Here is a 26,041-nt window from a genome sequence, read left to right on the forward strand (position 1 = left end):
AGAACTGTCTTTCCACAGAATGATCAGATTTGGCAGGCTACTGAAAGACGGGAATGGAGAAGGTCACATGCGTGGGGAAAGAAACACTGAGCCCAAAAACTTCTCTGGCAGGAAAAAAAAAAGTAGATTTTAACATGAATACCAGCACAAGCTTCATTTGGGTAATCACACCACTCACACTGGCATTTGCTTCAGAGATAGAGCAACCACTACTTCCCAGTGAGAGAAAAACATCTATTTTTTTGGCAGAAGTATCATACTAATTTGTTTTAAAAAAAGGTAGACTCCAACAGGCAATAACCCTACCTTACACAATCTTATTATTTAATGGAAAGCTGAAATGACAGGAAAGGGACTGCAGCAAGTCTTGGCTACAAGTCTGTGTGAGAAAGATTAAATAACACTCAGGACAGTAGCCAGAGGGCAAACTCTTGGCTCATCACCTTTTGTCAAGTGTTTTCTCTCACATTTGGTAGAGCAAAAAGCTGTTTCGGTCTCTCTTAATTTCTAGTACTTGTTTCTAGCTGTAATGAAGTATTTAGGCTTTGTGTAATTGCTGTTCTTCATGGCAGGTTGTAACAAACAAGCAATACTGCCTGATAGAACCAGATAGCTGAAACAATGTAATTTTCCACCAGAAGCCTGTTCATGTTGCCCCCCAAAACCAGAGACACACATAAACCAAAGCAAGCTTAATCCTTTTTGTTTTGTGAAAGTTTGTATTTCCATAAAAGGGAGACAGAAGAGGACGGGGAAACGGCAGACAGAAAACTTCAGGTGTACCTGAAGGAGCACTGAGGACCTGTTCCAGAGATCAATTAGAACAGAAGGGCTTGGGGTAACTGCTGGCTCACTACAGTGGCAAACAATTCATAGCAATTAAAGTTTCCACCCCTGTCTACCTTACCAATAGAAGAAGACCACCACCGTAATCAGGACAGCTGCTTTGTACAATACTTTTCCTGTACAAGAGCAATAGCATCAAGCCTTCCATATCTCTCTCTTCAAAACCTGATGCAGCCTTTTCTACAAGGTAGAAAGCTGTCAAGTTAGCAGCATGGCCCTGAGACCTGAGCAGAGGGGACCAAGTGGAACATGTACCATTAAACAATTCAGGGAACCACCGTTGGGAACTGAGCATATATTATAAATGGTGCTGCAGGGAAGAGAAAGCAAGCCCTGTCTCACATCTGAGAAGAATTACAAGATGATGACAGGCATGTTTTTATGGGCAGTGCTACTAACATGCAACACACTTGTGAAGCAATAGAAACAAAACTTTCCTCTAAAACTAGTATTTGTTTTTTCTAAACTAATAAATTAAAGAGTCAGTAATATTACTCTGCATCCCTTGAATGTCTGTCAGCAGCTCAGCAAGCACTGGGCATCTCAAAGATAAAAGGTGGAAAATATTAAGAGGCACAAACCTCAAAACATCAGGATTCCTGCCTGTCTCCCCTGTCTTCTTTTCAGCATCTCCTACTTCAGAGGTTCATTTCAGTATGTAAATGTTAACAAATACAAAACAACAAGGGAACTCAAGACTTGCCTATTTATCTTTTTTTTTTTTTTTAACCCAAACCACATTAGTACTTTTGGATAGCCAAATTAGATTACAAAATGCAGGACTTCAACATTCTGGCACCAAGCCAACATCTTAATGGACATTCAAACACTAAGGAAATGGTTGTGCATTAAGCCTACCAATAAGTCAACAATCAATACCTCAGTATTACAGTAAAAATACAATGCACCCTTTATAACTGCCTCTGGCCTCATCCTTCTTTGTCAAGCTCAGCTCCAAATAAAAAAATATAAGGGAGTCTTGAAGCAAGAAATGAAGTACATATTATTTCACAGCCACTGAACATTTATCTCAAAGGTTGGACCTAACTGGTCCTCTGGACTGTACAGATTTTTTTTTTCCAACTGTGTACTGACAGGGCAGAAAAGTCAGGAATAAAAAGCACAGAAGTTCAGACATAAAATTAATCAGGCAGGTCAATAGGTAAGAGCAGCAAAATAAAGAAACCTCAAACAGCTAAGCCCCAAGCAACTGCAGATTAGGAGCCTGGTTCCAACTTCACCTCCTAAAAGCATCTCAAGTCAAAAGAAAACAAGAAAGAATCGCATCAAAGTATACTAACATCCAGGTTTTAATCCAATTCATAGATTTTAGTTGCCAGCACGGCATCAGTCCTGTATGTCTCCTCTCAACGTATTCTATCAGTTTGATCAAATGAAGCCAAAGGCAAGCTCTGCAGAGTACAAGACTTGGACACCCTCTGGAAAGCATGAGCATCAGGCAGTATTGCTTTGCAATAGAACAAATGCTTTAAATTTAGTTAACTCTGGCTTCCCGTTCTGACCCATGGCCATAATGCTGTATTTCTGAACAGCAGAAAAAACCCCAAGGTTTATGGATGCTTGGAGCAGCTGTGTATGTCCACAGAAAGGTTCAGGGTAAGCCTGTTTTTCAGGGAGAAATGGTGGCAGGCTGTGAAACCCGAATGCAAAAACAGGAGGACAAAACCAATCAAATTGATCATTTTTATCTCCACAGCCTAGTAAGCTCAGGACTGAAATGGAACTTCATCATGGAACGGTTAAGCCAGCATAATAGCTTAGGTAAACAGGCTAACTGAATTCTCCATTTTCTTCTCCGAGTCTGAAAATACACAGAGGGAAACAGAGAATGACTGTTTCAGAAATCCCTCCACAGATCCCCTACATTTATTTGCTAAAACTACCTTGCAACCCTGGAGTTTCAGTTATAAACAAGCGCACAGAAAGGCTAGGAATTTGGAAAGACTTTTTGCTCCTTTTTGAAGTTTAGGCATCTGTAACTTGAGGTTGAGCTCTGCAGAAGGACCCAATGCTGCAAGTCCAGCAGCCAAGGAACAGGGATACACAAGTCCTCATAGACCACCGAGCAGTTCATAGGAGTGTGACCCAAGCTCAGCAGCTGGGTACACATCCAGCAACAGGCTAGGCCAGACCTCTGCTCGTTAGGTTTTGCTACTTCATCTCACTCTCTCTACAGTCAGGCATATCCTAAATAATCCATCTCAAGCGAGAGTTGCCACACTACAAAATCCTGCTGCATAAAATTATATTGGGTAGCAGGCAGTAGCGGTATTGACTCAAGTTTTAGCCTATGACTTTAATCAAACGCTAGCTTAAAGGGATGCACAGCCACAGTTCCAGCTCAGGGCAGCAACTAATAGCAGTCTTAGCATAATTTTAGCTCAGAGAAGCTGAAGATCTCCAGCCCAGACTGGTGATAGCCACTGCAGGTGTCTTTACAATAAAAGGGTGGTTTCAGCAGAGCTGCTAGTGGATGGGTGTTTGCAGCACAGCTTCAATTTCCTGTTTCAGGTGGGGAAAGGAGCTCTGCTGACAGTCACTGTACCACAGAGGCAGCCAAGGGCTGTGCTTCTCAGCACTCCCAAACCAGAGAACTACTGATGGAGAGAAACAACCTGATTTTTTTATAAGGTCCGGTATCTGAGGGAGGGGAGGTGGAGGCCAGTTAAACTCTGTTGAATACTGATGAGGACCATGAACAATAAGGAGGTCTGAGGAAATAGTAAAAAGGAGAACATACGTATAAGCTTCCACTACAGAATCGCAGAGTCTTGTGAGCCCCAGTGGTAAATGCAACTTCTGTTTCTCAGGTGAAGAAACTGATGCATGGGAAGGCATTTCTTGAACTCAAAGTCAAGCATAAAATCATGACAAAAATCGGATCAAAATCCAGCTTCCCCGATTTCCTGCACTGAAAAACAGCTGCCATAGAAGGCTGTTTTCTAAGTAAATATACCCATCATGGGGTGCCAGTCAGGCAAGGATCCAAAAATTCAAGGGTCAGGCGCTATTCAATATTTGAATCAGTGTAATAAAACACTACATAAATATTTAAACTGGCACTCGTGCTCCAAAATACACTTGGAACATATTTCAGCCGCTTGCTTTCAAAGTTTGTAACAGACATTCCCTTCTTCCTTCTGTCCTGTAGAACCTCTGAAAAAAACCCATTCCCTGTTCATCCACAGTACATCATCTGACAGCAGTTTGCTGTTTTGTTTTGAATGTGCTGCTTTCAGCAAGTACAAATGGATAAATCTGAAGTGTTGAAATCCTATATCCTTGGCTCTTTATGAAGCCTTGTTCTAAACTCCCCCCCCAAACAAAATAAAACCAAAACAAAACTCCAGAACACTCTAGATTTTAATATCTCATTATAACCTCTGGCTTCAAAAGCTAAATGCTTGGGCTCCATTTTAGCTGTTCTCACAACGTGTGCTATAAAATAATCTAAGGTGCAATTTGTCATTAGACACTTCCAGACTACGGAGGATACACAATATTTGCTTAGATCTGAATACAAATCTCAAGAAGTCAAAGCACAGTGACAAATGCATTTTGATATTCCCTCTGCAATTAAATCTCTTAATTGTTTTCACTTGACAAAAAAATAACACCAGTCATTAATGTAAGTTATGATTATAAGATTGTAGGGCAACATTTTCCTATTATTAGCCATTACCTGTGCTGCCCTGCCCAGCCCCTACTTTTAAACTATTCAACACTCAATGAGATAGAAGTTGCTGTAAATGGAGGTGAAAGCTATGCAGATGCATACTGCCAATACCCCACCTCACTGCACACTCTAACAATCCAATCCATTGAATTGCAGCTCTCCTGGATATTCCAGTCCTGATATCTCCACAGTTACACTTAACACCGATTAGCAGAACCTGCTCCTATTTCAGCCTTCATTTCCCTGTGCGTGTATATCCTAGGCCTGTCAGTGAAATTGTGCTCCAAAACAGCTGAAGTTTCTCTTGAAAATAAAAGTTTAAAACTCTGTTAAAATATATTTCCATAACACCTACATTCTAAGGATCACTAACGTTTTTGTAATAAACACATCTAACTACTGGTTACAGAAATTTGACATAGCATTTGACATCTGCAGAGTTTTGCTTCTCCTATTGGTAGCAATGGCTTTTTCAGCAGATGCTCCTAGTAGCACCTATGCAAGTCCTCCAAGAGTTTAGTAGTAAAAACAAACAAAACCCCAAAACCAAACCCAAAAAACAAGGAATGAAGGACAGCTCTTTCTTAACAGTTTTAGTTTTGCTGGGCTATCAGAAGTAACACACAACTAAATCTTTGGTATTAATGCAAAAGGAAGACCCAATGATCTTACAGATAAGACTACTCTGTCAGAGTGTTCCATGGTGTACCAAAAGGTACTGCTTTCATACAAACACTTTGAAGGGTAATGCTGCACTTGAATCATTTACACTCATGATGGCCTTGGAAAGGAAGAGTCCAAAGGAATCAGTATGATCAAATGGAGTATGATAAATCAGTAAACTCAGGAGTTGTGTTTAAACTCTAAGGTCCTACCTACCCTGCCCAAGAACAAAAGCCTCCATGATTTTACACATTTAACAGAATTCAGCTTCTCATGGAATTGCATAAACTACACATTCAGCTTACAAAAATAAATTGCAACACTTGCTGAAAAATAAATTGTGAAAGAAACAAAAAGCCCTTTTCTTTAGTCACACGTGACAACAATTCAATTTCACTGTCTACTGCATGCATTTTATATAAGGCAGATAGGTACAGGATACTGGTCATGATAGTTTTCAATTTATCACTCTGGAACTTCAGTTAGAGAAAGGATGAAATCAAGCAAGCCATTGCCTTTGACACTAACAAAAGAGCCTCACTAATGAGAAAGCACAGCCTGCCTGGCTATCTATGCTCTTCAGTGGCATGTACAACCAGATTGTAACTGTTGCACCAGATGCAGTGCAAAAGCGATCCTTTGCCTGTTCAAATTGCTTAAAGTCAATTAATCAGCATATAAAATTGTGCCAGTAAAAAACACTTCCATTGTTAAGTGGTGGCTATCCTTTTCCTGCTTCAGCATCTGACTCTCCAATTTCAAAGTTTCCGTGGTAAAGGTCCATAGAAATCAGAGAAAAATTCTGTTTCAAGAAACCAGTTAAACACTTGCTCCTACAAAATGAGACACATGTGGCCATGGACCAGGCAAAGAAAATCTTCTGCACAGTATATTAATATAAAGGATACAGTCTTTAGAGAAACAGGGGAAAAGCTTAAACCATCTTCTTTGGTGTGAGATGGCCATAACCACCCAGCATGCTCACAGCAAGACAAACACTGAATTTGCATATCCCAGTACCAAGGTGTCCCCTTTCCTGTAGATGACAACAATCAAGAGTGCTAAAAGCAAAAAGATCCACCTCAGAGATCTGCATAAAATCAATGTATTTAGAAACTCCTCTGAGGTGGCAAGATGAACCTTCTCTGGATCCACAGGGGTACTTCCCACATGCAACATGTTCCGCCGAGCCATCTCTGCAACAACGTGAGTATTTGAATTGTGCTTCCCACCTTCCTCTCAGAATATGTCGTTTCAAGCAACATTTGTTGCCAGGATGCATTGCTAATACATAATATATTGGCTGGAAATTAATATTTCATCTCAGAGAGAAAATGTTACAGGCACGTCTTAAGAGGCAATGAATGCAGAAAAGTTTGAGAAAGAAATCTTGTGAGACAAACAGAGCAAACTTATAACGAAGAGAAGATAGATCTATTGAGACAAACAACTAAATCCTGCCCTTTAAGGCAGACTGCAGATCCAATCCCCAGTGCTCATTTTACTGCTGGAAGGAGATCTGTTCTGCTATTCTGCTGCAAAAGGACATTATTTCTCCACAAAGCTTAGCTTTGTGTATTTATTATAGGGATAACTTCTGACTAAAGAAAAGCAAGACTTGCTGCTTTTTTCCTGGTGATGCTTTGCAAAAGGCATGCCATTTCTGGCATTCCTGGGGACGGATGGACTCACATTTAATGTTTCCTCCCCAAACCCAGCACCCCAAATGTCAGGAAGAACCATCCAGCCTTCCAAAGAAGCCCCAGATTCTTTTCTCTTGTAGGACTGCTCCAGTGACTCAGTGGACCTACCATAAACAAAGGGGCAGGAGAAATCCTAGACATCCCTAGCTGCCTTCTGACAGCTTTCAAATGACACAGCATAACACACCTTACATGACTGAAAGTTTCCTCTAAAAGAAAATGCAAAAGGCTCAGACAAAGCAAGCAAATACAGTAAGGCAGAGGAGAGAAGGAAAGTAGTTAACAATTCTGCTAAGGTGACTAACAGGAATTTAACTGAATGACAAGTTACAGATCAACTCTTAGGCAAAGATTTTACACAACTAGTTGATGGGAATCCCTTCCCAGTTCAGCTCCCTCCCTGTTCTAGCAACAAGCCACAGGAGGTGTCCATCTTGAGTGCCTATTTCCGTAATTCACTAAATAAGCTTATTAAAAATAGAAAGCATTGAGAAGACACAAAGTTTTTCCTCAAAAGAGAGGAGAAGAAAAAATAAAAATCAAGAGGACATTAGAAAATGTAGAGAATAAGGTATCTAAGGGTATAAAACCACAGACAAACAACAAAATATTGACATTCTACCAGCAAATATGAAGCCAAAACATTAACCTCAAGTCAAACAGCAAAACAAAAATAAGAGAAGTGATATTGATTCTCTGTATGTGTTGAGTAATCAAGCTTCTTACCATTAGAAACAAGCTGCAAGTTTTCTGGATAAGCCATTTTTAATCTTGGAAAAATTAAATCATGTTAGAGGTTGAGAAATACTGCAGGGTTAGCTCTCTAAAAAAAAAAACCAAACAACAAAACAAAACCAAAAAATCCCAAACAAACCACAGAGTACAGTGTCCAAATGTGTAATTCCACAGCGAGGTGGGTCTTTGCATCCAGCTTCCACCATCTAGCTTTCACTAGGACCTCAAGATGGGCATGGTCTCTTTTAGTCAAGACAACAGTGGTCTTTTGACTACTGAATTAGTGCTTATTTCAGATTCATTAAAGCCTTTAGGTTTTTGTATCTACTTAACAGAGTAAAAGGATTTAAACATGCCATTTTGTTACAAGCCTTGGGGCAGGAGAGGAAAGAAATAATGAATGTTTCAGAGTTACTATATGGTAACCATAGCAGGCAAAATCAATTACCGCTGAGAGGATCTGGAGATAACATACAGGTTCCCACTCATCTATTTGAAATGTGGGTTTTTTGTTGCCTTATTTTTCCCCCTCCATTTCCTACCCCACTTCTCTTCAGAAATGTCTTTCCTCATACATTAGAATCTGGCCTAAAGAATCCTACTGGCTTACAAACACATTCAGAGATAAGGATTTGTCATGATACTGTATGGTATCCCCACCTGTGCACTCCCACTTATCTGAGATTAAAATCAAATCCTTCACAGATTCCTACTTCTGCCTTTCACACCAGGTTTGGCTACACTGAACCTTAGTATCAGAGAAACCAAACAATGATGTGGCTTTATCAAGAACACTATGTAAGCTGGACAGCCATCCTCAAAACTGCCGGACAGATTTGGGGAATTAGCAAAAGCATGTATACCCCCTCATGTGACATGAGATGGGAACACTTTTGGGATGGATAACATCAAAAAAAGGAACCAAATAGGAGCTGGTACTTTAAAAGTCTGAAACAAGTGATCTAGAAAGGGCAGATCCAGAAATCCAGTTCAGACAGGTCTGAACAACAACAAAAGGATATCTGTTTAAATTATGCCAAGCTCAAAACCAATAAAAGGAAATAAATTTTAACATGATCTGTAATTGAATTGTGGAAGTTACTACCACAGGAAGATGGCAAGACCAAAAACATAATGGGATTAAAAACTGACTCAGTATGTATATGGATATTGACAATATCTGGAGTTGTGTTTAATGTTAAACTTGTGGAAAGCATTATTATCCCTCATGCTTCAGGGTTTTAGCCAATCTCTAACCACAGGGTAAAGCCTAATAAAGCAAGCAGATATCCCCCTGAACACCTTTGTCAGTGTTTCTCCTCTGAATTACCCCGTGCTGGTCATAAGCATATAAAGGGTACTGAATAGATGTGTCCCAAATCTGATCTACTAAATCAACTATGACAAATTTAGTTTCAACTAATCCCACATCTCTGATTCAAGTCTAGGATAGCCAATTGAACCATTCAAAAAGGTTTAATAAGGCTGCTGAAATTGAAGTTAAGCACTGCCGTGTTTACCACAGTCTTTCCTCATTCACCAGCTTTTGAACAGCACTCATGTAACACTAGCAAGACTCTCCTCTGCTCCCTCTAAAACGCCACAAGCTAGAAAACCTCTCTCCCCTTCCCCACCTCCACTCCACAATAAACACTGAAGATATCACATAATCCAGAAACTGGTGCTACAAAAGCTGGCAACACGCTATTTTATTCTCTATAAAGTTATTTTAAAATTAAGTCTCTCCAACCTTCTCAAGCCATTTTTACCAAGCAACAATTAAACATGCTGTTCCAATTAAGTTAAAAAAATAATCTGTTAGCTGTGGCTCAAAATGTTGCATAAGCAGATCCCTTCTGGTGGAAGCACCATGCATCTTGCATGCTTGCTGAGATACAAATAATGGAATGGTATAGAAAATTTCTAACTCCTCTCCCTAAGCTTCTTTCAGTCATTTCCATGTACACAGAAAACCAACATGAGACATTTTGCAACAACTGCTTTTTACTTAAACAAGAGTTTAATGATTTAGCTCAAAGTAAGTAAATAACCCTTTTGCACCCAAAATATTGTCAAAGTACAGACCTGAGTAAAGTTGGCAGGAGACAATAAATGAATGCAAAGTAGGAAAGCGAAGGGAATAAATACAACTGTAGTAAGGAAAAAAAAAGTATCCTGGTTTCAGCTGGGATAGAGTTAATTTTCTTTCTAGTAGCTGGTATAGTGTTATGTTTTGGATTTAGTATGAAAATAATATTGATAATACAATGATGTCTCTAGTTGTTGCCAAGTTGTGTTTAGACTAAGTCAAGTATTTTTTCAGCTTCTCATGCCCAGCCAGCAAGAAGACTTGAGGGGCACAAGAAGTTGTGAGGGGACACTGCCAGGGCAGCTGACCCAAACTGGCCAAAGGAATATTCCATACCATGAGTCATGCCCAGTATATAAACTGGGGGCAGTTGACCAGGGGGGATAGATCGCTGCTCAGGAACTAACTCGGCATCAGTTGGTAAATGGTGACCAATTGCATTGTGCATCACTTGGTATTTATATTCCAATCCTTTTATTATTATCATCATAACTATTATTTTATTCCTTTCTGTCCTATTAAACTGTCTTTACCTCAATCTACGAGTTTTACTTTTTTTCAATTCTCTCCCCCATCCCACTGGGTGGGGGAAGTGAGCAAGTGGCTGTGTGGTGCTTAGTTGCTGACAGGGATTCAACCATGACGGAGTGGAAGAAAGATGAGGAATAAACAACAGGAAAGAAAACAGAAAGGAGGCAGTGAGAACAGAAGTTGTGCCAAAAATCTAAATGAGTGAAGCAAATGCACGTGTCCTTAGTTCCACCTCAAAAGGCTGCATCAGGAGCATATCTTGGCAGGAATAAGAATTCATTTTGACTTCAAAAAGGAAAGTTAAAAACATCTATACACACCACCCAAACATTTCTTCTTTAAACTGCCAAATCTTCAGGCTGCTGTTTTGCATGGGGAAGCTTAAGTACATCCACAGTTTGATGCCCAGGCATCAGTACACAGTTTACACACTTATTAGTTAGTGACTATTTTAAACCAAGGCTTGATAATGCCTAGGATTAAGATTTTGGATGTGAAGTCAAACTGACTAATTACTACAGTGGAGAGGAGGGCATGCACAACAATACACTACAGCCTTTCCCAGACTGCTAAATTACACAAATGGTTTAGTAATAAACCCTGGTGGAATTCATCAGTGGAGTAACACTTTCAGGAGGCCCAAGTAAATTACAGGGGCTTGAAAGGAGTGGAGGGAGTCGAGAGCTGCAGCAGTGCTGGTTTTTCTAATAGATGTGACGAACAGCCTTGCTGGAAAGAAAGTGTCCGGGGTTTTATAGTGTTTGTGACCACAGGAGTTCAGTGAGACAGCCTAGCCTGCTCATGTTACAAACTTCCCTTGTGAAACAGTGATTTGTTTTGTACAGCTCGCAGCACCATGAGATTAGTTGAGAAAGATGCTCAAGACAATGCTTAAGTAATGAAGACACTAGCAAAAATCCCTGCAAAAACAATAGTTCAGGAGAAAGGTAACCCACCTCTCTTTGTATAGGTCAGCTCCAATGCACTCTGTCCCATTTCAGAAAAGTTTGCTGAAGATCAGAATTCTTTTTTTCCTATTGTAGTCGGGACATTTTCTTTATTTCTCCTTTTCAGAAGTAAGAACTGAAAAGCCATACTGACTAAAATAGGTAAACATCCATTTTTCAATCCCAAACCTATAGCTTAAATCAACCCACTGCAACACTGGGACTGAAAGCTTCTGCCATCTGTGAAAAGACTCTGCAACAAGACCTCTCCATAACTATGAGCAGGGCTTCCCAAAGCCCAGTGTCTCTGTTTCCAAGTTCCACAGAGGCACTAGAAGGTTATAGCATGGTCCACTCTGGAAAGAATTGGATTCCTTCAAAAATAAATACATTAAAAGAAAAAAAAAAACCCCAACCACTCCAAACTGTGGTCTTATGCTGTTACTATCCAAAATGCTCTTAGTACTTTAGAAAGCTAATTTACCTTCTTGTTAATTTTTCACTTTTTTTTTTTCCACCCTTAAATGCAACAAAGATGAATTGGGTTCACTTTCATGTATCACCAGTTCCACTGTTAAATTCCAGCAGACCTGCAGCTCTTATTTCAGAGCTATATATAATCAAGGTACCAGAAATCTCCAAATCCTCTTCTGTAAAGTCTACACTTTTTTCCTAATGGTTTCAAAATTGATGGAAATATCAATATTTTACAAAACAAAATGGAGTGGTGCTTTGCAAAAGCTACATTTGAGGCTCAAATAAATAAAAACATCTCTTTAGCCCAAGGAATTGCTCTATCACGTGATGCATGGAGCTGACAAATTGCCAGGTTCCAAGAATTTGCATCTCAGCACTGTTTCTGCTCACCAATGTGTATAACCAAAGAGATGAAACCGTTAATACTAAATTTTTCCATCACCTTGAAAACACTAATTCCGATAGTTCATTTGCACATGCTGAGCACACACTGTCTAGGTCAGTAGTCAATATAAGACCTCAGTGAGCACTAAATTAATGGGATGGCATGACATTAAGAGGTACCACGTTGCCAGAAGTACCATCCTCCTAGTAAGATGCAACATGGATCCTGAAAGTCATTAATCATTCCACAGTATTTCTTACAATAGTAACATTGCTTCAAGCAGGGTCTTGGTGAAATTCTGACTCAGATAATCACATCCCACCAGCTGAGGTTTGCTCTACAGTTTCAGCTACACATGGTGTTTTAAAGGGTCCTGCAATGCTACTGAGAGAAGCAGTGATGTCTACACCTCAGCACAGGAGAGTCTGCATTTTGGATATGTGATTTCCAACCTACCTTTTATACCATATTTGCCTTGTCACAGGGCTACAAGTTACCATTCAATTAGGAATTGGAACAATTTTCGTCAAAGGGAAGAGCTATGCACCATAAGGAGGAAAAAAAAGGGAGGGGGGGAATGAAGTCAAGTGTTACAACTCAAAATCTGGTCTCTGTTTTAAGATGTTTATGACAGGTACTTCAAAGATGTTTATTAAAAGTCTACAGTTGTACCTATTTGAGATGCAAAGAACATATCTGGATTAAGCAGACAGGAAATATAAAATATGCCAGGACATAGCAGAATTTAAATAGATCAATAAACATCGCTACTAGAACAAGAGTTCTCAATTTTTCCATCTCATGACCTTGCATTAGCATAAAGTTTTGAAATGTCCCTTTCATACTCCCTTGTTTACCCATGATGAAAAGAGAAAGGCAGATCATGTCTCTTCTCTCCCTGAATCCGTGATCAGAACCATGATGAACTGGAAGATCACCACTTAATTACTCCAGTTAGCATGCAACCAAGCAAACAAAAGAAATTTGAAATAATTCAGTATCACAACATTTATTGAGTGACTAATCTGGCCAACTAACAAAATGCCATAGAGTATTCTACATTAAATGTGCCACAGTTTGTTTTTTTGGGGGCTGCGTGTGTTTGGTTTTAAGGTTAATAAGGCCAGGGTATTTTAAAACAGCACTACTAAACCATGCTATTACCCCAGTAATGAAATCTATAGATAACTGCTGCTTAGATGTTGTACTGTGTCCACATGGCAAGGTTTTGGTAGCAGGGGGGCTACAAGGAGACTGTGAGCCCGTGGGAAGCCCGCACTGGAGCAGGTTCCTGGCAGAACCTGTGGACCCATGGAGAGAAGAGCCCACAAAGCAGGTTTTCTGGCAGCCACAGGGGACCCACACTGGAGCAGTCTGTGCCTGAAGGACTGCACGCCATGGAAGGGACCCATGCTGGAGCAGTTCATGAAGAACTGCAGCCCGTGGGAAGGACCCACATTGGAGAAGTTCGTGGAGGACTGTCTCCCATGGGAGGGACACCACTCTGGAGCAGGGGAAGACCATGGGAAGTCCTGCCCCTGAGCAGAAAGGAGCAGCAGAGACAATGCGTGATGAATGGATTGTAACCCCCATTCCCCATCCCCTTGCGCTGCTGCAGGTGGTAGGTAAGGAATTCGGGAATGAAGCTGTGCCCGGGAAGAAGGGAGGGGTAGGGGGAAGGTGTTTTAAGATTTGGTTTTATTTCTCATTACCCTACTCTAGTTTGATTGGCAATAAATTAATTTTCCCTAAGTCAAGTCTGGTTTGCCCTTGCTGGTAGTTGGTTGAGTGATCTCTCCCTGTCCTTATCTCAACCTATGAGCCTTGTTATATTCTCCCTCCCCTGTCTAGCTGAGGGGGGTAGTAATAGAGCAGCTTTGGTGGGCATCTGGCATCCAGCCAGGGTCAACCCACCACAGATGTAAACTAAGCATGTGAGGGAAAAAGCAACAAGGAAAAGAATAATACCCAAACCCCCAAATACATTCCCAATGTTTTGGGCTTCTCTTCCCCGCCCCTTTCTTTTTATACAGTGTTATTCACTCACCTACCTGATGCCAAAAGAAGTTTTGGGTTTCTTTTGTTGTTTTTTTGGTTTGGTTTTTGGTTTGTTTTGGTTTGGGTTTTTTTAACTTAAAACCACAATAAAAATTAAAAAAAAAAAAAAAAAAAAAAACCAAAAAAAAACCAACAACAAAACTCCCACCCTAGCCATGAAATAGAGAAGCCTGCACTCTTAAACCCCAGTTACATCCCACTCTATGCACACCTTGGCATTTCCCAGGGCAGTCTTTGATCAGCACAGGCTTTGGGAGGCTCGGGACCAACCTGTTCACTGAGAGGGCCCCTGGGAGACTATCAGTGTCAGGAAGGTGGCAGACAGGCCACCAAACCCCCGGCTGCCTCACCAAGGCTGCATGCTGCAGCAGCCTTTGCAACTCTCATCACCCAGCAGAGCACCACAGACAGGCTGCAGTTTTCTTTTAGAGGTTTACGTGAAATTGTTACACATTACCTAAAAGAAAGGAGACATGCAAACACATCAGAGATGAGATGAGGAAGTTTCTGTAATTTATATTTCTAAGGTCAACATCCCTTTACTCCATTTGCTGCATGTCAAAATACTCATCCATTCCACGTCACTGCTTTCTTCAATTGTGTTAAAACTGCCTCTGGCCACATTTAATTAGCAGGATATTTATATTCTTGATTTACATGGCTAAACATATACATTAAGGGTCAAATCGTGAATTAAATCAATGAGACAACCTAAGCAAAGAAGATAGCAGGGTTTGATACTAGCATGCACTAGTAATGGGAGGAAAAAAATGACTTGTGAGAACCTTTGCAGAGAAGTATTTTTGGAGCGTAAGATTTCTACAGCTTTTGAAGAATTCACAACTATGACCACAAATAATACTTTTCATGTGGACTGCAGCAGTGCAAAGAAACCAACAGCTAACGACTGACCCCAAAAAACACACGGTAGAAGACTGTCCTCTTACATTCACTGTCCTGGCTCTGCAATGGTTAAAAGGTCCCCACAGCTGTACTGGCATCATCGATTAGGGTGAACAAGGAAGCAACAGAAAAATAAAGCCACCTTAATTTCAAGCTCCATTAGAACTGAAGGGGGGGGGGGAGGGGGGGGGAGAAGAAATCAATGTTTGGCAAATGGGAAAGGACAAAATCTGCAAAAGGAAAAATGCACTTTCAGGCTAAGCTAATGCAAACAATGGATGGTGAACAGCACTTGAGGTTGCCCCTTTAAGGTTGTGTCAGCATTTCCATTTATAAACTCTGATTTTAGTTACACTCTAGTAGATTACCACAGGCTTTGGTATTACTCTATCAGATACCACAAAGTGTATCACAAATGGTAATATAAAATAGCAGTAAGAGCTCACTGGTTGAATAATGCACCCTTTCGGTACCTGATGTCAGAGTAAATGTTTTTAAATTATGAGTCATATGCATACATACACACAAACAGAACATACAGTGCTGGGGCAAGCATCCTGGGACCCAGATTCTACCAACACTAAAACAGAAGTCAAAGCTGCATTTGATACAAAGCCTATTTACAGTAGTCTGAAATTAAGCATCTGGGATATTTTCAGTTTTTTCAGTCTGCCTCAGTTGCCACTTGGACACATTTCAGTCTAACCTTCTGCCCTCATTTAGATAAAAGCTCTCATTTCTGTATCTGGACCTCCAGAGAGCTACTCAGTCAATAGTCTGAACGTCCACACCCAGAAATCAAAACCAAACCCTGGTATGCAACCTTTAATTTCAGTTCTGCCTAGTTTAGAAGGCCAAGGAGAAACTGTTGTACAAATGAGAATTCAACAAAATTTTCCTTCAGTGTAATGGAGCCAGGACTTAACTGCTTAGAAAGTTTGAGGTAAAGCAATGTACTCGTGTCCATTTCTAGCATTCACTTCACAGATCTGCAGAGCAACAACATTTCTTAAAATTACCACCATGACTCTGGGCTTAGACATTTCAAAACAAGCATACAGGGGAGGCTAAATCTAGTATCTCTAGTATCAAGCCATTGTGGCATATTCAAAACACAAAGCACAGAGTAAAGCATAATGTATACTGTAATCAGTGAAACTATCTTAGTAGGTATAAATCAGGCCTTGATCCTGCAACTAACCCCTACCAGGTACTCCAAACAAGTTTACTTGAGCAACACTGAACCTCTGACATCTGTACATAAACCAAACCGCACATGTGCAAGAGCCAGCTCCTAGCTCACGTTACAATAGCGCAGCCTTCCCATATACTTGTAATAATTCCTCCTCCAGCTGCCATTACTGCCACTTGAGAGGGTCTGCTATGACAGTGCTCACTAGAAGGACGTCATAGTTTGCATCTTGGGAAGAGTGAAGAAATACCTTTTCTAAACAGAATGTCAATATTATGTTTATACACATATACCCCATCTTTGAGATACCAGCTTGCATGATCAACCCCTACCTGGGATTTTTAAAGCCACAAAGAAACAAACAAAAAAACCAATATGCATTTATGTGTTAAATATGACATCAAGAACATCAAGAATCACTTGACTACCATATTCAATTGTGAAAAGATTTTGCCAAAATAGGGCTTTTCGACAACTTAAAAAATATTGATCTTTATAAACTGTTGACATAGGAATTGTTATGAACTGGATTTGCTGCAAGAAGCATTTGTTGTGTTGCATGCAATTTAAGAACACAATCTTTGAAATGAGAGGAAAAGTACAAATTCCTATAATTTAATGGCAAGTCTAGAGTCTTTTTCATAATCTTCCCAGCCTACTGCTCTAGTGGGAGACATTTCCTGGACTCACAACCCTTTTATGTGCAAGCAATCTACATTTTACAACTGATAAATAATTCAGATAATTAATTGAGCTGCAATTTGGTGCACTTCTTTTTAGTCAGCACTATGGAGTACCATTTAAAAGAGGTTCTGTACAGAAAGTCCCTCTTGCTTGTTAACCCAAGCTGAGGCTTCTATTAAGGTAAATTCCTAGATTCTCTTAACACTTTCTGAATGTCTCACATCAGCATCCTGGGACTTCATGCCCTAGGATGCTCCCCTCTGATTTTTCTTGCTGTGTTTTACTGTCTATATAAGAAGAGGGTGTTTCCTGGAATTCTCCTTCCGCAGTGCTGACTGCCGCCATTTGAAAGATTAGATTCTAGCATATCTCTCTATGCTGCCCACATACAGGCTGCTAGAATAGACCACAACGTAAGAAGGAACAGATACAGTAAGTAAATACTTCAGGCAAGAAAGCTGGAGAAGCTCAAGCAAATTGTCAGAGAAATCACTGGATGCAAAGGAGCAATGTGGGAGCACATGGCAGGAAGTCTAAGAAGTATTTTCATGCTGTAAGAGCTTTGATAGAATTTAAAAGTCAGCAGATACCTAAAATTCATACAATAAAGATTTAATCATATTTGTAACCCTCATGTAACTGCAACAGTCAGCAAAGGCTAAGCATTAGGTCTCTGCCTCTGGCACAAGGGCCCACATTCACCTCCAGAGGTACCACCTTCTCCTGTGCTGTGGTGTACATAAGCTGTACCAATGCAGAGTCCCACCAGAGCTTCACAGGGAGGAAGAGTGCAAGTACTTGCAGTTTCAGATGTGTACCTAAAAAAAGTTTCAGCCTCTTAATCAAATGATGCTGTCAAGTATTTATGAACTGATAACACTACCTGCTCAAACTGAAGCTTGAGGGACACCACACATAGAAGAATAATTAAAGTGTTAAAGAATCTACAAACAAGTAAGTTTCAGACAGGATTTAAGGTTAAATAAATTTGCTGCAAACTACACAGGCTTGTGAACATGTGTGTTGAGCATCAGGAAAAGACAGGACTGAGAAAGGACAGCTGAGCCTACACCAGTGATGATAAATTGTGAACCAAGTTCATTTAGTATTTAGGAAGAAGTTTTTCTTGGTTAAAAAAAGAGGAATGGTAATGCTAGGAAGTGCAGGCTTGATGCAGAACAGAACAGCCCTTCCCAGTCCACAGAATTAAAGCCTAGCAGTATGTCTGTGTAAATACTGAGTAACGGTAGAGGAATAGTAAAGTCCTGTAAAACAATAAACCAGATCCCTTCCTTATATCACTCTGCACACTGCCTTCCAGGATACAATGGCAGCAACTTAGAGGGAGAATTCTACACAGTGGAAAGGGATAGCTACGTCTGACCCGAAATAAACACAACAAGCCTGAAGAAGCCTTATGAAGCTAATTAACTAGAAAGAATGAAAATAAATCTCAACAATCATCAGAAGGTACAAGAAAAAGTAACATAGGAAGAAGCGTTTGTAGCACATCTTTATCTAAAGCATCAAATAATTTTAAAACCTACTTGGTTAACAGAACTAATTAGAGGACAATCAGCAGTGTATAACTCAAAGGTCCTCTTACGTAACTAACAATAAAAACTTAATAAAAACCACTCTGAAAGGACAAGAGCCTGTTGTTGATGACTGCATACCAGAACCTACGGATGAGTGCAGAGAATTATCCATATTCTAAGCAAGTTACTTTCAGATAATGTCGACCATTGTTGACATTAACCAGATAGCTTGAGATTTGACTGCAAATAACCTCAGAGCACAGGATCATGTTCTGCAAAACAACATAAAAATCCTGCACCCGTTAACTGCAAAACAGGGACAAAACATTTCAAACTGGCACTTCACTCATGTGCCTGCAAGATGATCTAAAATGGAGCACCTTGCCATGCTTCCCACTGCAAATCGGTTTTAGCTAATTTACTATGAATGTTTTCTGTACATGGCCTGCAAAAGAATTTAAGATTCAAAGCACCCATGTATTAGGCCTCAGACATGAGTAGTTAGATTTAAATTAGAGAGTGATCACTGATTAAATCACCAGTGATAATCATGATTCAAAACAGCAAGCAGGAAACTTTGATTTAAATGATTTATTTTAATCCTGTTTTTCATTTGTATTTTTTAGCTGTTTTCCTAAAGCAAGGGCTGAATCTCATTGGCTGATTTGGCCATTTAAACACATTGATTTGCAATTAACCACTGGTTTTATGCTACATTTGAAGCTTTTCCTAAACAGGAGGATACAATTGTATCTAAATTCACAATATAAACTTATTTAAAAAACATAGTATTTATTCAGAATCTTAAGCACTTATTAAGCTTGAAAACAATCAGTGAGATATTTCTTATTTACTGGATGACACACACACTCTTCCTCTTACACATATGCTTCGTGTCAAGCTCCACTAGGATGGACCAGAATCCTATGAGAAATAGACCATATAGAAGTGTTCAGTCAATTAAAATGCCTTATGTAAAATTATCCAGGCTGTATTCCAAAATGTTTGCATTTCAAATTGTCTCTGTGAGACCAAAGAGATTGTTAACTTTAGTAGCAAAAACGTTGAAAATGATGGCTAGACACCGAGGCATTTCAGCACCTAATCAGGCAAACAGACCAATATTTAAGAAACTTTCAAGAAGGCCTACAAAAGGTAAGCACCCTGTTCCCACAAAAATCGCCCATAGTTGAAATCAATGGATCTCGAATACCACGTTTGTTTAAGCATGGCTGAAAATCTCTTGATTTCAGGTGGTAAGATATTTTAAAAATAGAATCTCCTCCCACATCCTTCAAGCTTTTTCAATTACAAAATCTCATCTGTCACTTCTTTTTTGTTTAAAAAATAAGTATGCTTATTTTTAAATAACTTCAATAGTTTATAGCAAGCTTAGTCCATAATGTCAACTGCTATGAATTCAAACTTAAACACTTCCTTTTTTAAAGAAATAAATGCATTCCAATGAGAAACATTCAAATATGGACATGGGTCATAAAAAAATTACACTGGAGATGAGAAAATATACTGAGCAGATCACTAGAATATACCAGAATCACCGTATCACATAAGGCCTTGAGATCTGGTATAATTAAGAAAGAAGAAAGCCTTCATGTTTTGGTTAGGTAACCAGTAAAATAAAGTAAAATGTGAGTATTTTGCAGTCCTATACATTTTCTCATATGCCACAAATCTCAGATCCAAAGAGTCAAGAGATCCACCGCTTCTGGGCTCAAGAATCTACAATAAGATTGTTCTTGAAGCAGAAAGGAAAAACACCAGAAAACAAAGAATTAACAGCAGTAGTAAACCTGAAAAAAAAATCTTGGAAAAAAATCTGGACAGAATGGGGTCAAGGAAGACATGTACCAAGTTTAATATCACCAATCAAACACAACAACATCAGAAACTGGAACAAAGGAATAAAATGAGACAAGACAAAGTGAATAATGCCAGTGGTTTAGAGCTCTCACTCTGTGATCATGCCAGAGAGAAAGTCTCCAGAGTACACCATTTTTTAGGGAAAAATCATCTGGGGAGGGCGAGAGAAGATAGCCAAATACGCTAGGAATTGCCAGAAGGTGAAGAGGTGCAAAGGCACAAGAAGAAATCCCATCTTAGAGACACATGTTAAATGCTCCGAGTAGTCAGTTCTCACACAGTCACCCCTCTGCATTCCCAGCCCAAGAGGACTGAAGGCAGCCCCAAGGTGGAGGAGTACTGCTTGCACTGCAAGGAAACATCTCCTTGCCACGGGCACCAGAGCACACACATAGCCTACTGGAAAGGCTATGAGCCTTAGAGAATAGCGGATTAAGTAAATCTGCCTGAAGACAGGAGACCACAGGGCTCCTAACACTAGAATGAGACTAGACTAAGGGTCCATCCACCCAAAACGGACAGCACCAAATGCTTAAATAAAACATACCATTAGATAAAATGGGGTAACTTCACACACCTCCCTTCCCTCCCTTTCCCTTCTAAAGTTACACAGTTTAGGGCATACTACTTCTGTGAAAAAGACTTGCAACTCTTTTGACCCTCCTAACTTAGCCATCTGCCAGTACAGAGAGAGAATATAAGCTTCAAAATGATTAACCAGTAATATCTTTGAAACAACCCACATCAATTCCATAACAGCTCTTAAACTGAGTAATGAATACCACAGGTTTCTTCATCATGAAGGCATTCTACAAGGGCAGGCAACTATCATAAAGCAAAAATAGATGGGTCACATTAATTTCCAAGACACCTGGGGAGATGATCTACAGGAAAATTTACAAGATTAAATCACACTAGCAAAGCATATGAAACATGTCAAAGTCAGTCTACCCACCAAGACAAGGTTATGACATCTGAGATACAGTGAAAGAAAAAGCTATACTCACCTCTTTTGCATGTTGACTTAAATGCCCCCTATTCCAACACCTCAAAATTGCCAAGTGGCAATTTTGTGTTCTTCATAAACATAAAAAAAGGTCTCAAAACTATGAGGGAGAGGTATCCCTGTGCAATTTAGGCTTGCAAAGCCAACAAAGACAGATCCACAAAGGCAGTAAGTATGTACCTAGTTCCTCTTGCCTTCAGCAAGAGTTTGGAACTTAAAGTACTTCTGCCAACCTGGTATTTAATGCTGCTTCTGATGACTAACTTAAACATCTTTCATCATTGAAAGCAGCATCCCTCCTCTGTACTTCCTCCAGCCAGTGAATTAAACACAGAGCAAGACTATTTCCACAATGGCCTTAGAAGAGCTTTGAATCACAACACAGGAATGGCAGTTACAAGGGCAGTGAAATTCAAGTCAGAAATGCCCCTACCTGGATATCAGTGTCCTTCACAGGTTCAAGAGGCTCAAATGTAGTGGCTGCACTTAGACTCTCTAGTCGCTGAGAAATGTGAGATATATCAAGCCCTCTAGACCCAAGAAGAACAGACCTATAAGGAAGAAATTGTACAGGTATGAAATTAGTATTGAACAGGCAGAACTCTAAACCCAAATTCATTGCCAATGTTTAGGTCAGCAGCTAGCCATGTACAGATGGTGCTCCCAGCTGTGTTATGAAAGCTGCACAAAAACTAAACTTTGAACAGCCCTATGTGTATATCTAACCATCTCAGCCCTGCTGAACTCTTCTCTTTCTGCTATGCCACTGCAGTACTGCACAGCTGCCAAGTCCTTCCAGATAGAAAAATTCTATAGCATTTTGGTAAATGTCTTTGGCAGCAGCCAGAACAAGGTACTGCACTTTTTGGCTTTAGTGGCTGAAATCAGGAATGGTTGCTCCTCAGGGGACGACGGAGGGAGGGGCGGAAACCCAGCTTTGCTGTTTCTCCTGGGCATATCCTCCTGGCAAGTCTCCCCAAAGGGTAGAAACCAAACCTGTCAACAGCTACCCTCTGCATAGAGCTTTCAATGCCAGTGCTCTGTACTTACGCCTTAACATCTGCAGTCTCCTGGGAAGTGCGGGTCAGAGTGCGGGAACGCAGGCGCTCCCCAGCCTGCTGGATCTCCTGCAGGTTGCGTTCTACATGAGGGAGCTCAGAGATGCCTTCTGTCTCAGCTGCAAGCTGTTCTGCCTGCTGGAGAAGCTCTCCAAAGCCTTCAGTATCCATCTCTGTTGCAGGTTTCACTCAAGATGCACAGAAACCTTCAGAGAAAGAGAAAATTCTTGCTCAGCTATAAACAGTTTCTATACCTACAACGGCACAGACAGACCAGCAAGAGTGGGTCTTCTAGAACAGTATACTCTTCTGCCCATTCTCCTCAAGCACTAAACATCAAGGAAATACTTTCAAGTGGTCTCAGAGAGCACTGCCTTGCAGGACCACGTTCTTAAGGCAGACAGCAGACCTACAGACCTGTCAGAAGCGGGATGCAGATGCCATATGACAGTTTGTATATTGCCTTGATACAAAGGAGAGTGAAAGCAGGAGTCCCTGTGAGGAATTTGTTGTTAGTTTAGCTATAAACTACTTGTACACACATATTTAAGTAGTTTGGAGAGTTGGACTCGATGATCCTTACCAGTACCTTCCAACTCAAGATATTCTATGATTCTATGACACACACGTATGCATGCACAAGTATATATGTATACAGGAGGGCTGAAAACACACACAACTTATTAACATGAGGTTAAATTAACAAGACAGGCAAGCATACACATGTACAGACAGCCACAACTAGCCACCTATTAGAATGCGTTAATCCATACGTCATTAATCGCCAAAGCCAAAAGAAATAAGTACATGTTGTTCCAGTGTAAAAGACATGGTGTCTAACCTTGATGTATGCAGAACATTTAACCAGTGTTTGTGAGAACTGCTTGCATAGACCAAATGAGAGAATAGTTAAAGAAACTACGCAGCATAAGGCAAGGGCTGTAACAGAGGAGGTCATTAGTGCATCGTGCAGTTCCAAATTCAGAATGGAGCTTGTTATTTTTACAGAAAGGACAAATATGTACATGCTTGGGATCAACGTGGAAAAAAACATGTACCTGCAATGGTGTCCACATTAATGGAATATGAAACCCAAACCCTCAACTTCACACTCCAAATCCATGATTTGCAGCTAAATCAGCTACACTGTTACAAGCACCTGGCACCTCTGTAAAGCCACAGGAGAAGATCATAGAAAGCTAGTCTTGCTGAATGGTGCTACAGACATGGGAGTCTCCAGTACAATCTCTCTCTCATAGCATTTGCACCCTAACCCAGAGTGCCTGGGATCAAATAAGACAAACCAGATCTCAAGCATTAACTCCAGCTCCTTATCCTTTACTCAAAAGTAAAATCAATGGAGACTATTTAGTTCAAGGGAGCCCACCAAGAAGAAAACAGGGCATTTCTACAAACCAAAAATAGCCTCTAATACAATTATTTCTTGGTACCCCTCAACCATACCAAAGCAATTTAACAGTACTTTAACAGTACAATTTTAATATTCCTCACGCTCTCAGTCTCACCACCATTCCCAAGTACAACTACCAGTGGCAACAGCACTGCTTTCGTCTGTCTGGACAAGTGATTTAAAAGCACTGCATGATGATTCATTCAGACATATGCAATTAGAAAGAGAAACTGATCCACACTGCCTGTGTGCCAGGACAAACCCTAACAGCCGGCATCCAGGAATGGAGAATTTCACAAGCACTCCCCACCCACTTCTGGAAAGCTGGGAGCTACTGGGGGAGGCAGCAATCATATTTGCACTGACTTGTTAATCAGGTGAGATAGCAGAGACTGGATTTGTTTGAACAGATTAGCATGTCACCGAGACAGAGGGGAACAGAGTTGGGGGGGGGGGGGGGGGGGGGTTGGAAATAGGCGGTTTCATGCCCTGCAATGCAGCACAGAACATCTTTCCACAGTGTTTACTTGTGATAACTCAGGTGCACCCCTGCCAGAAGCAGCCTCTGTTGGCAAACACTGACCAGAACAGCCACACTCCCATACAGTTAAGAACTGATCAGATACTCCGGGAGCAGCGACTCCAAGAACAGCACAGACTTCAGCTTGATTTCATCCAATCTGGTACACTTCCCCTTTTCATTACCAACAAGATAAAATGCTGGGAGTGTAAGGCAGCACTAACTTCTCAGAGCACTGAAACCAAAAGCACAGAGAATCAGTGCACTATAAAACTGCTCCCAAACCTGCACTTTTTAGCTGTAGACTCCACATCAATACCATATAAGGTCTGTCCCATAACTTTGCTGATGTAGGACAACTGCAACAACTCTGTGAGATTTAACTGAATTCAGCAAACATGGAACAAACTAGTTATTTTGGAGCAAGTTAAACTACCTGCGATTATAACCAAGCACTGGAAATGACAGCTCAAAACTTATCTAGAGAGCCAACACTAAACAGCTTTTTCTAAGCAACAGAATTCAAAAATTTAGACTGAGTAACAGCACAAACAACTTTGTCTCCACCCTGACAGAATTTACTGCATCCAAGACACTGCAGTCTGATTCTTAATGCTGCTATGCAAGATGGAAACTGCTACCACAGTAACAAGCAGAGCGATGGCAGATTTTCATGTCTGGCTAGGGAAGAAGCAACAACTGACACCTAAGGGAAAGAAAATACATCAGAAATTTAACTTCTGTGAAACCAGATCGACCTTGGGCTAAAAGCCAGGACTGAAAAGGCTCTTCTGTAAAACACCTTTGATGACTTATCAATAGAAGCTGCTGCATTAGACTACTATGCCATTAAACCCCAGTTTAATGTTTCCCCAACATTTAAAACCACAAAGAAACACTATATATTGTACACGTTGACTGGATTTAAGCCAAGAAGAAACTAGAAATTATGATGACAGGTTTCTTAAGTCTATTCAGACTGATTATAAATAATGACTTATTACCTAAATCCCTAAAAACTCCTCAAGAGCACTAGAATGCTACCTAATGAAGAACACTGTAGCTGTAATACTCCAAATATGCCACGATTAATGTTTTACTGTACTAGCTTCAGAAAGATGCAAAGCTTAAATACTCTAATGTGTGCACAAGTGTCTGTTGTACTTCACATACTGACAGGCTTTGTCTCATCAAATTAATTAACTTTGAGAAACAGGCTAAAAAAAATAAATCAGATTTTTCCCATGCCTTGAAAAAAAGAAAGGAGAAAGACTTCACAGGGGAGAAGGAAAGCCTCACCCGCTACACTCAGAATAGCTGATGGACCAATACAGTTCCACAAGTTGCAAAGAGATTCTTCAAAAGAGGAAATGAAGAGGAAGAAATCCAGCGTTGTCCTCTCACAGAGGCTCCCACCCCAGAGTGCTCAAGAGACCTAGTCTGACAAGTCGAGATCAGCTTCCTTTGGAAGGAAGATGCAAGAGCACACTAGTAAGAGAAAGTAAGCAATTCTTTACTTGCTGCAGCCAAGATCTGAGGCAAAAGTTCTTTTTTGACAGGCTCCAAGCCTGGGCTGCTACAGATAGTATAGCAGGTTCTGTCTACTAAGCTAAACATGAATAAGTAAAAGGCCTATTCTGCAGGCCTGGGGAATTCTGTACGAACAGCAGTAATACAGTAATAATACGTAGCTCTTGCACAGCACTTTGCATATGCA

At 40.4% G+C, this 26,041-nt stretch overlaps 1 protein-coding gene across 5 annotated transcripts in view; it reads right to left on the reverse strand.

The window, feature by feature from the left end:
- The window catches only part of NUP93 (nucleoporin 93), an 85,466-nt gene that overhangs the window by 56,417 nt on the left and 3,008 nt on the right, over nt 1-26,041 (reverse strand). For all 5 annotated transcript variants that reach the window (XM_049805922.1, XM_049805925.1, XM_049805923.1 and 2 more), the window contains exons 2-3: nt 22,386-22,599; nt 21,769-21,886 (exon numbers count right to left, since the gene is read on the reverse strand). In XM_049805922.1, the coding sequence (XP_049661879.1) occupies nt 21,769-21,886; nt 22,386-22,564 (297 nt within the window). In that variant the 5' untranslated portion in view covers nt 22,565-22,599. The remainder of the gene's footprint in view (nt 1-21,768; nt 21,887-22,385; nt 22,600-26,041) is intronic.

This window comes from Accipiter gentilis, chromosome 7 (assembly GCF_929443795.1).
Source record: "Accipiter gentilis chromosome 7, bAccGen1.1, whole genome shotgun sequence".
NCBI classification, from domain to species: domain Eukaryota; kingdom Metazoa; phylum Chordata; class Aves; order Accipitriformes; family Accipitridae; genus Astur; species Astur gentilis.